General features: G+C 37.8%; 1 protein-coding gene across 1 annotated transcript in view; it reads right to left on the reverse strand.

Moving 5' to 3' along the window:
• Positions 1-1,415: 1,415 nt before the first annotated feature.
• Positions 1,416-11,873, reverse strand: part of BTAF1 (B-TFIID TATA-box binding protein associated factor 1) — a 32,727-nt gene continuing 22,269 nt past the window's right edge. The window contains exons 24-37 of the mRNA XM_066554937.1: positions 11,622-11,770; positions 9,095-9,247; positions 8,500-8,621; positions 8,124-8,291; positions 7,859-7,936; positions 7,649-7,778; positions 6,844-6,985; positions 6,554-6,684; positions 5,999-6,124; positions 5,118-5,270; positions 4,323-4,534; positions 4,003-4,162; positions 3,256-3,426; positions 1,416-3,017 (exon numbers count right to left, since the gene is read on the reverse strand). Of these exons, the coding sequence (XP_066411034.1) occupies positions 2,871-3,017; positions 3,256-3,426; positions 4,003-4,162; positions 4,323-4,534; positions 5,118-5,270; positions 5,999-6,124; positions 6,554-6,684; positions 6,844-6,985; positions 7,649-7,778; positions 7,859-7,936; positions 8,124-8,291; positions 8,500-8,621; positions 9,095-9,247; positions 11,622-11,770 (2,042 nt within the window). The 3' untranslated portion in view covers positions 1,416-2,870. The remainder of the gene's footprint in view (positions 3,018-3,255; positions 3,427-4,002; positions 4,163-4,322; positions 4,535-5,117; positions 5,271-5,998; positions 6,125-6,553; positions 6,685-6,843; positions 6,986-7,648; positions 7,779-7,858; positions 7,937-8,123; positions 8,292-8,499; positions 8,622-9,094; positions 9,248-11,621; positions 11,771-11,873) is intronic.

Consider the following 11,873-nt stretch of genomic DNA (forward strand, 5'->3'; position numbering starts at 1 on the left):
CTTCCAGCCCAGAATGTGGTCACCAGTCAGAGGTACTTAGTTTTCACAGGTTAGCAAGCTCTGAATCAGGAACTACATTAATTTGGAGGTCTGGCTTTGGTGACTATTAGTGGTTTTTTGATGCTATTAAATGATGAGAAAGACTAGTTTAACTCAGTGCAAATTACAATGCATCAAACCTTGAGTATGAGGCAGTGGAGAAGGCTGCCCAGAGAAGTTATGGATGCCCCATCCCTGGAAGTGTTCAGGGACAGGTTGAACAGATCTTGGAGCAATCTGGTGTAGTGGAAAGTGACCCTGCCCATGGAAGGGCTTTGGAACTGGATGATCTTTAGGGTTGCTTCCAACCCAAAGCATTCTGAGCCTGTGCATGGTTGTACTCAGTTCATGTTTCTTTGGGCCTCCAGAGAGTCCACCTGCAGTCAGTCAAGGCTTAGGCTGTATCCTCAATAGCGAGTAACAACCTGTACTAGGGGCAGAGTTGGAGAGCAAAATGGCTGGTGCTGAGAATCTGACATATTTGAACGTTTCATTTCAGCCTAGAAATAAATAAACTTTCCTATTCCAGCCCAGACCCTGGTCTGGTCCAGCTGAATACCCATTAAAGAGATCAAATACAGTTAGAAGCATTCTAAGAACTATTTCTTGCTGGAGTTTCGCTGTAAGTGAATCCAGTTTGTGCCCTGAGGACACTGCACAAACAAGCCAGATCTTGGCAAATGCTCTGCTAGTTTGAAAAGCACAGAACAGCTTTTTGTTAAATATTAAGGTAACAAAATCCAATTTTTTATATAGTTGGTGCAGTGTTCCTGTTGGGTCACATTTCAAAGCACTAATTCACAGAACACTTAACATCAGCCAGTACATATAATATTCTTGAAACAATTATTTTAGGTTCTGCCTTCCCCTGTTTTTCAGGTGCAGGAGTCTTGTTGATGTGATATCCAAGAGAGCCATCACTAAAATTATTATGGCTGCATAGCAACTACAATGTGATAAATAAATGGCTTAAAAAAGTCCTAGGCTATTTCTTTCCCAACAGAACCCAAAGTTTCTTATCACTGCACCTAATAAAACTCTTGAAGAAAAACATGCAATTTTTAGCACTAAAGAAGTTTCTTTATTCAAATATCTTGTTATTTCTAGGCACTATCACCAAATTACTGCACCAAGTTATCTTCAAGTACGCATTATTCCAGCATTGTAACTTCTCTGCAAACACCACCAAGACCCATCTTGTCTCCCCTGCTTGGATCATCAGCTGAAAGCACAACAGAAATGGTCTGAAGGTAGAAATTAACCAATGTAACACTCATAATCCAGCTGTAATTTCCAAAAGCATTAGGTTTTTTTTACAGCCAGATAAGTCTTCCCTGGAGAAACAAAACTAAACATGGACAAACCCAACATGCAACTTATATATTCCCAGTTTGTTTTATTTTCATGGAATGCTAATTTAGTTACAATCTGGCAGTTCATAACTACTGAAATGTGACATTAATTCTTCTCCAATGCTATAGAACTGTCTTGATTTATATAGTTTTAAAACAATCTTATTTTACAATAGTTGAGGTCTCTGGTGGTTTTTAAGCTCTGATGCTTAAGCACACAGCAAGCTATAAACCTTAGGTTTTATATTTATACATATATTCTATGTATTCAGACAACTGCTGTAAGTTATCTATAACTTAATATTTATAAAAAAGTGCATATACTGGTACATATGCACATCTAGAAACACACTTTTATACTGCCTCCCTTTTTTATAAAAAGCTGCATAACATACAGCCATATTATTCTCACTCACTGCTATTAAAGTCTTTTACTATCTTTGTTACACAACTTTAACTATTCAATTACCTCAAACTGAATGTAGGTACTTCTATGTATATTTTCTCCTAAAGAAAAAAAGTCCTCCCTATTCCTTTAAGAAGCTTTAAATCATGCATTGGTTTAGTACACAGTCACTTTTAGCATGGATTTTAGAATCCTAGACAGTGTAAAATCTACTTCTGGAAAACGTCTGTCTGTATATTTAATTTCTTCTTTTAGTTACAAAAAATATATAGGATTGAAACATATGGAATACATGCATCTCTCAAAGTGGCTATATTCTAGCCTTATAGATAAATTAAAAAAGTACACCCCTGCTAACAGGATGCAAACATGGCCTCAAATAGGCCATTACCTGTATTCAATAGAGCTCATTACATTAAAAAGTTCAAGTCAGCTGTTCTCACAAGATGGTGTCAAAAGACTGAAGAGCATGATATATATATAGTCAATATACAAAGGTGGGTGCACAGGCCTAGTGCCATTCCATTCTTCAATACTTTCAAGGCTTCTAGGCTTTGCCTCTGGTGATATAACTCCTGAAATGATCTGAATGAAAGCTTAAGTTGAAAATTGCTTTTTAAATATACCATAAAAGCAAGTTGTGTTTAAAAGAAAAATGTACACTGAACAACCTGAAGTACGCACTGAAACAACTGTACAAAACTATTATAGATACAGAAAGAAATAATGGTGGACTTGACTGCAAACACAAGTCACACTTGTTAACAGATGTAAAACCTGCTATGTTTTAATTCTTCTACCAAGTAAGAATTTGCAGCTGTTCAGAACAAGTAAAATTCGAACCACCTCACAATGTTTACATTTAAAGTTTTTATACAGTGCAAACGTTTAAGACATAATAACTCCCCAGTGAAACAGCTGACACTACTTCATGCCAGTCTTTTGAAGATTCTTCTTTCAGTAAGTCTATTTACACATTAAGCTAAAGGTTCACTCTATATGCTTTGAAGTTTGCTGAATATCAGCAGAAAAATATGTGAACTAGCAGCAGTTGTATTACAAATATGTGGTGGTTACTTTAATGAATGCATAAAGTTTTCAAGACTGTATTCAGTGTCATACTGCTCTTGATCCCATAGTTCTCCAAGGTTTTCGAGTACTGATTTCATTGATGCTTTCCCAGAAGAGGTAGAGGTATCTGCTTTTTCAGTTTTGCCATCCTTCACAAAAGAAAAAAAAATCCTGTTAATATACAGAATAATGTTTCCAACAATCTAATAAATTCTTCAAGTCTCATAATTCTTCTGGGGAAATATCACTTCCTCCTGTTGTTCAGAGACCTGTCTACTATTCAGCAGTCCAACTTAAGCATTTGTGTGATTAAATTTTACATTTCAAAGCAAAGCTTTTCCCTAAGCTGACTATTTTTGGTAGGTATTTGTACGACTGTTTCTTTACCTTGTCGAGAGTGAACAGATCAAGAAGCTGCTCTGTTCCCATGCTCTGTAGGCTTGCATTTTCTTGGCTGATCACTGTATTTGCAATATTCATTTTGAACTTTTGAAGACCCATGATCTTCTCTTCCAGAGTTCCCCTGGTTATCAGGCGATATACATTAACAACACGTTTCTGAAAGAAAAAAAATCACACTTAGCTAACAAGTATCATCTCAGATATTCAGGAAAGCATAAACTTTTAGTGTTTATCATGGACAGTCTAGAAGCAGTTTGGATTGGAGCCACCCTTCAGTAACTCTACTCAGTCTGACAGACATTAGATGGAAAGCACAAGACTGTGCCCCTATATAGTAGAAACATCTTCAGTTGCCTCTGTACTCTGGAAGAATTCACTGATTTTTACAGCTCTAGGGGAAGACTACCACCAGTCATTCTTGCACCAGAGAAGGACAACCCTGCAGGCTGTCCCTTCAGTTCCTTGTCTCAGTCCTGAGTTCTCTCTTCCTCCACCAAAGGGTGATTCTTTGGCCTCTCCCCAGCAGCTCAGGAAGTACAGAAGAGAAGACTTATCAAGTTGGGGGCAGAATAAGGAAGTATGCACTTCAGCAGCTGGTATATTTGCAAGAAGTAAGTATGAATGGAAGCTTGATAGGAACCCAGAGATGTCACTTTGTTATACATTACAAACTCTCTCAAGCAAGTTCAGCATGAGAAAAGCCACCCTTATGGGAAATGAAGAGGTTTTCACCTGCCCAATGCGATGTGCCCGATCCATGGCTTGCAGGTCTCTCATCGGGTTCCAGTCATGTTCCACAAACACAACGGTGTCAGCCCCTGTCAAGTTAAGTCCCAGTCCACCAACGTGAGTGGTGAGCAAAAGAACGTCTATAGATGGGTCATTATTAAACCTGCATACCAGAAAAGGTTAAGTATGGTAAGTTTCATTTAAATAAAGAATTTATGAACCTCATCTGCTTTGAGGCAGACGAAAAACCCAATTTTGCACCATCTAAATAATACAGTTCATCAAAGCTGGCCTCACAGTGGTTATGAGGGGAAGAGGCATACCGGGAAACAATGGAATGTCTCTGCCCAGCAGGAATGCTGCCATCCAGTCGCAGGTACGTAACTGAAGGTAACTGAGGTCTCAGAAGGTCGTGCTCCACTATGTCCAGCATACTCTTCAGCTGACAGAAGATAAGCACTCTGTGCTGGGCCACAACTGCTTCTGTACCACTTTCTGAAGATCCACCATTCCCCAAACCACAATCCAGCAGCAGCTTTAAGTAAAAGAACATTAAAGTGTGTCATTAAAATGACTGTAGAGCTCATATAAATATTGACATTCATTGATTATCAAAAGTAGAAATTAGAGAAACAAACTGCAGAAGGAAGTATCTAATTGACAGTCACTTAAATGACAAGAAGGCAAAGTTTGGCTTCCCTGTCAAACTATGAAAAACTTAAGAGTCATTAAAAAATGAAAAAAACTCATTTTCTTTTCTTAAACTCTATTGTAAGTAAAGCTATGGAAATGCAATCTAACTTTATCAAGTAGTCTCCTGTGTAATAAAAATGAAAAAAAACTGCAACAAGAGGGACAAGAAAAAAACAGAAGTAAGGTTTTTCATATGCCAACAAGTTATACAGACATCATCACCATGAAGATTGTGTTTCCCCCTCCTTCTTAAATTACCAGGGAAAATAGGGCATATCCCTGAAACACCCTTGCATTCCTTTCATTTACTACTTAATTTTATTAAAAAGAGTTTTCCTATTGATGAAAGCTTAAATAAAACATCCTAAACTGTAACAGCAGCAGAGACATTTGGGGCATTTAAGGCACAACAAATGTCTACTCACTTGTTTCAAAGCTGACAGCTTAGGTGCATGCTGGATGTCTCGAAGGGATGAATTCTGAGCTGCAAGTTGCTCTGTAATTCTCTTGTACTCTGGGTGTTGGGTTGTGAGCACTAATGCTGGATGGTTGCAGAGCTTCCGTAAGTACTGCAATGCCTTGAATTATTTAAGAAATGAAGTTCAAAGAAATAATAAGCAAAAACACAGTTACAGAATTAACTATAAGTACAAGAGTCACTCTGCCACATTCCACAATCTGGACTTTATGGTGTATTTTCATCAAAGTTGCACATTTAAAACCTGCATTTCAAATTGTATCCAAACACTGTTACACTCATTGTGATCTTGGTCCCTTCTTTCTGGAAAAACGCAAGGATTACCATTTTCCACACCTTGATCTGAGTCTGCAATAAAGGAAATGGGTTTGGGAGCACTTTGAGAATAATTGTTTCCAATTAACCAAGAGTTGATCTTCAGTTCTATAAGATCATGAACCTTCATAAATTCAGATCTATCCTTAAGGAAACATTTTGTCCATGTTTCAGAATCTCAATGTTGAAGTGTAAGAGCTGATGCAATCAGAATTACTTCCCTCATTCTGAGGTTTTGCTCTCTCAGTACTCAGTTTTTACGAGATCCACAAAACAGCAGAACTGAGCAGATCACATTAAAAATATGAGGCAATGTTATGCATCATAAGACACAAACTCATAATTTAAACATAATAGCTATACTTTACATTCCAGCCATAAATACTCTACTTAGATCAGATGACCACAAATGTCTAAGTTTACTATTTTGATTTTAATTTTTCACTAAACCTATAAATACATTTACCAAAAATGTATATACTAGGTAATAAAAATTACTGAAAAAAACTGTACCTGAAATACGTGACCTGTAGATTTAAGCTTTGGTTTTTCAGTTTCTTCATTCAGTGAAATTGAAGAAACTGTTTCATCAATATCACATTTGGCACGAGACTTAGCAAAATCTTCATAAAGCTGAACCTGCAGACCAGACAAGAGAACGAGTGTGTTTTTTCTGACAGAAGATAGTTCTATTCAGAGTTTAGTTTCAAGTTAAAATTCAGAATTATCATACATCAAGAAAGCTATTTCATATGTAACAGAAGATAAACTAAACAGAAGATAAACAGAATCTCTTGCCATTTATTTTCTTTCAACTTGCAAAGGGTTATTGAAAAATAATCTGCAGATGCCTACATGTTGTTCCTGAACAATGCCCAAAATTAAACTCAAGAAACATGCTATTAATACAGGACTGGAATAAGTGTTTTAAACACATACTACAAAATTCTTTTAGTACATCCAGAGACTGTCAGAGCTGATATCAAATTGACACAGGAATACAGATTTCATGCCTTTGTGGTCTTAACTCTGCTGAAAAATAAACTTTCAGCCACTTTTTAAGCATACCTGTAGAGGACTGAGAATACAGTAATAATCTTGAATAATTTTGGGTGGAAGATCTTGCAGCACATCCTCTTTCATTCTCCTTAGCAGGAATGGCAGGACTTGGCGGTGCAGAGCTTCCATTGCAAGTACCCCTAATGAGGGCAACAGCAGCAGTGTTTTTAGAAGAAAAACATTTTTCAAACCATTCAGCTCCCCCTCAATCTCTGATGTTAGAAATAACCACACTTCATTAGCAGATCTCATTTAAAAGGCTTAAACAAAAACCCAAAGATGAAACATTTGATCCTTACCAGCCTCTTGTTCTCGGCTGGAGCTGCGGGCATCTCTGCTTGCCAGGATTGGTTTGCCGTAACGAGCTGCAAACTGGCGCTCAGTGCCCAGGAATCCTGGCATTAGGAAGTCAAACAACGACCACAACTCCAACACGTTGTTCTGCACATAAAAGAAACATTTGATAAATTATTTTCATGAGTAATGAGTTGTTGCAAGGTATCAGAAAATATTTCCATACATATTTAAAACTCTACAAACTTCACACTACAACCCAGTCCCAAGCTCCTGGAGCTTGGTGGCTCTTTCATCCATTTGAGTAACAGAAATACCTCTGCATGCACCTGAATGTATAAATGGACTTCCCACTGTGTCCAGTGCCTTAAGCCACATCCAGAGTTTTCCTGATTAACAAAACCCAGGACACGCCAGTGGTCTTAGTCCTAGGTGAGACAGATACAGCACAGCCAAGTCATTCGGACAGAGTTCAGAATCTGGAGATCTTAGAATTGAGTTTCCTGCTAATTTTACTTGAGGCATATGGGAATGGTCACTTCCTTATCCAACACTTAAAGAGGAAGTGGTAGAGAAAGTCTTGCTGCCAACTTTTGAACTCCACTAATACCACAAAACTTGCATTCATTCCCCTATACACAGGTATTCCAGGAAAGGGAAAGATGATGTTTTGAGAATTTAGAAATAAAAAGCTGTTTTACAATGTATACTTTGAACAAGATGATTGTTAAAAGGTACAATAAAGCTGAGTGCAAGACAGACCTATCTTGTTTGTTTTCCACTATTCATCCAAAATAGAAAATCAATTACCTGGATTGGTGTCCCAGAAAGAATTATCCTGTAATTAGCAGTCAGCTGTTTTACTGCTTTTGACAGCTTTGTTTTTCCATTTTTTATTACATGGCCTTCATCAAGAATGCAGTAATTAAACTTAATATTTCTGGAAAAGAAGAACACAGACTTAAGTAGCATTTAAAATTCTAAGCTATTAAAAACCTCAGAAAACAAGCCAATTCTTACCTGAAGAAGTCGATGTCATTTCTTACAACATCATATGAAGCCACTATGAGATTGTGTCTTTTCACCTGGTGTTGCAATCTTTAAAAAAAAAAAAAAGAGGAGTTAATTGAAGTGTTCCTTACATGTTGTTATTATTTCAGCCTTTAAGGATACCACCACAAATGTTCCTATGCCCACAAACTGTGCTTCAGTAGTAGTAAAGTAAATTGAAAAATTCCATGTGTGATATTTTACTGTAAACCAGTTAGAGTGCAAGATGGGTTACCTTGCTCTCTCAGTAGGAGGTCCTGTATAGTGCAATGGATTAAGATATTCTTTTGAGCAAAATTTGCCCACTTCATCCACCCAGTGTCCTGTGAGTGTAGGAGGACACACCACCAAGGAGGGAAGAGGAACACTGTCCACCAGTTTTGTTCTTGCATATTCCTGAGCCCTTGAAGAATATAAAAATAAGAGTTTAAAAAAATTGTTTTTCACAGAAGAGTTGAGGTGAGAAAGGATCTGTGGAGTCCACCTGGTCCAAATCCCCTATCCAAGCACAGGCACCCACAGTCACAGTTGTTCAGGACTATGTCCAGATTCATTATCACACAAGACTTATCATTAAAGTCTAAGACAAAATGTGATTTGTTTAAGCTTACCTGAGGCAATGATCACCTGCAAGAATGCAAATGGATTGTAAAGTTTTTCCCAAACCCATGTCATCACAAAGAATTCCATGAAGTTTGTATTTATTGAGAAATGCAAGCCAGTTCACTCCATCCTGAAATCAGAAAAGGAGAGTGACTCAATAAAACCTGGCTTTTTGCTATTTGAGCTTCAGTTCCCACATCCATATGTTCAGTGACCCAGCGCTGCCAAACGAGGAGCTGGTTCCCCACCACAAATGCATCCCCTACAGCCCATTCACTAAAAGCAGGGGGAATAAAGGGAAAAACAAACACCCAAATGGTACTTTGCAGTGCTGGGCTGCCACAGTCAGTGTTAGCAAGGCACAGCCCACTGACCATTCCCAGAAAAAAGGCAAAATCCAGGAAGGGGAAAAATATCACTAGAACAGTGTAAGAAGGATGCATTACTTCATTTGTTCTTCCATACCCAGAGTCCAAGATACACACTGCACAACAGAAACCAAACACTCAAAAAATTCACAAGAAAAACGTATCTGAACAACTCCTACTATCCCATGAAACCGTATCAGACTGGAACTTTAAAAATAAAAGTATAAGCTGTTACCTGCTGGTATTTTCTGAGCTCTGCTTTGATTGGTACTGGAATTTCATAGTTTTCCAGTTTTTTTCCATCCAGTAATTGCTCCAGAAAGTGACGTTCTTTAGCCTTCATCCTGATTAATTCTTCAGACATGTTTGGTGGGTCTGGTATACCAGCCTAGGGTAACATTTTAAAGCAGTCATGTAAGGGCTACAGGACTAAACTGCCACACAGAGGAGAACTTAAACCTCATATTACTCAGACATTTTGAACACGCAGTAAAGATCTGCAATCTTCTCAACTGTATGATTCTAAACTCAAAATTTAAATACTATATTTAGCTGTACTTGTTTGATTACTTGCAGGTCAACACATGCAGGGTTGCAAGGTTCAAGAGACAAATCCTGCCCCAAAAGGACACTTTGAAAAGATTGATAAAAATTACACAAGAGATAGAAAATTCTGGTCAAGCTGCTAAGATTCTACAAAGACTGAGCTATTCTACCTCTAATCAGAGTGTTTATCTGGCTGGCTAGAGAATCCTATGACACCCACTCCTCTTGAGCCACAAGCTACCATCCAAAGTTTGATGGATTTTTCTCCTACTTAGCAGAATTAGATCTAAAGTGATACTGAAACCCATAGGATGAATTCAAACAGTTGGAAACTGTTGGGAGAAAAAAAAACAAAACCTGAACCCCTCTAGGTTTGTAACAGCAGACCTTTACTTCCTAGGTACCCCCCATACCTGGCCAGAAGCCCAAAGAAGGCATTTGGGGGCCAAATATACTCATTCTTGCTTGCAAATAACATACAGCAGCATCAGCAGAGGCACTGCCATTTTCCCACCATCACATCTGTCATCCCATTTTTCTGGGCCTCTTCCATCCTCTTCATCCTCTTCCATTTAGTCAGTTGTACTTCAAAACCCATCTTACTAAACACTTAGAGAGGGCTCCTGACTAAAAAAACCCTCTACCAAATATCACCACCATGTATGTGGTTAGTAAGGAAGGGGGATGTTAGTACTGCCCCACAGGATATTTAAATACACTCATACACAGAGACAGCAGCCTCCTTGTTCAATGCTCTGCCTACACTCCCTTTTAGAAGATCCCACCTGCAGTATGAACACTGTGGCAGGTAATTTGGTTCAAATATGTTGTCAGCTTGCAGCAGAATTGCCTATCAATACAAGTTTGATCAAGTTGAACCATGTATCTTACAATCCTTCTCTCAGTAATTTTATGCTTGCAAGAATATTCAATTTGAGCATAAAGATGCAGAAAACAGAGCATAGTTAAGTTGCCCCAATTCACTTAATGCTATTTATTTATTGTTAAATAAAATACTGTTCCATGACAATATGAATATTTTCTCTCACTATTAATCTGCTTCACTCTATGCTCACATATTTAATATAGTTCCGTATCTGATACTGAACTTAACCAGAAAGGGAAATTTGAAGGCACTTCTTCCATAACTATGGAAAATAAATATGAAGTGATCATGCATATGCATGCAATTAATAAAACAAGTACAGTACATTTTAAGAGATTCTCACTAAACTTTATTAAAATACCTTTAACCGTCCCCCAGGCCCTAAGCTATGTGTATTCCACGGGACTGTGTTTAGGATGCATATGAAGAAGGGCCTGGTGCAAATGGCACTGCAATGAGCATGCTAGAAAGTAAGTTCTTTGCTCCCTTTCAACCAGTTGAACATCTCAGTGTAAGCACACAAAGTAAGTGTGCTCCTGTTAAGGCAGATCACTAGTTATCATATTCTGAGGTTCTATTGTGCTAAATTAAAAAGTGAAAGAATAAAAAATGCATTAAGCTGACAATTGCTTTTCATTATTGCTGTGGAAATTCTAAACTGTTTTCTATTACCATCTGGTGGTCACATTAAGTTCCTTAGAAGCATTGTAGTCCTTGATGCACAACATCAGAAGTTGTCTGAGCTATGCAAGTTGTAGCAGGAATGAAAGACTGAAGCAGATCTGTACTGATTAAGCACTACTTCACCATAATATACAATATTTTACCTATATATGTAGGGTGGTGCTTTTTGATTTTAGAAACTAGTAATAAGTGACCCTACTTATCCCCACATTATTTCTATTACTGTTATTTTTGATTTTGCTTTTAAACCAGTACTGCTTTTGTGCATTTCTCTTGACAACATACTTAGCAACACACATACCTAAGGAGAGTGCACACAGAATGCCTAAAGCTTTTAAACCCAAGCTAAGAAAAGCAGCATTACACACAAAATTAATAAATCTACCATTAAATTTTGTGTATACAGCTGGCACGAGCTTCTTATAAAGAGAAATTTTATTTTAACATTAAATTAGAAAATTGCTAACACAGGGTCCAATTTTGCTCATTTTAAAGGGCACATCTTCTATTATTTGATACAGACTCAACACCTATAAAACCAGCATTACTCATTCAGCATTTAATAAGCCAGAAGCCTGGACTTTGCAGCTGGTGAGAGTGGATGCAGGACAGCTCACATATCCATATACTTACAGCTGGAGCTTACCTCAAGAGGCATCAGCCTAATCAGTGTGGCAAAGCACTGAGTGGCCATAAAACGTACACTGTTTGTCTGATCACTCATTCTACCCAGAACTGGAACCACCAGAAGAACAATGTATGGAACAATACCAACATCCAGCTGCTCCATTACACCTGGAGTGCTCATTAAGGAAATAAGTTTTTAATAGTTCAGGTTTGTATGACAAATATACAGCCAGGAGATTTCACACTCAGTAAGAGTCATGAATTGTTACAC

This window comes from Molothrus aeneus, chromosome 8 (assembly GCF_037042795.1).
Source record: "Molothrus aeneus isolate 106 chromosome 8, BPBGC_Maene_1.0, whole genome shotgun sequence".
Taxonomy (NCBI): domain Eukaryota; kingdom Metazoa; phylum Chordata; class Aves; order Passeriformes; family Icteridae; genus Molothrus; species Molothrus aeneus.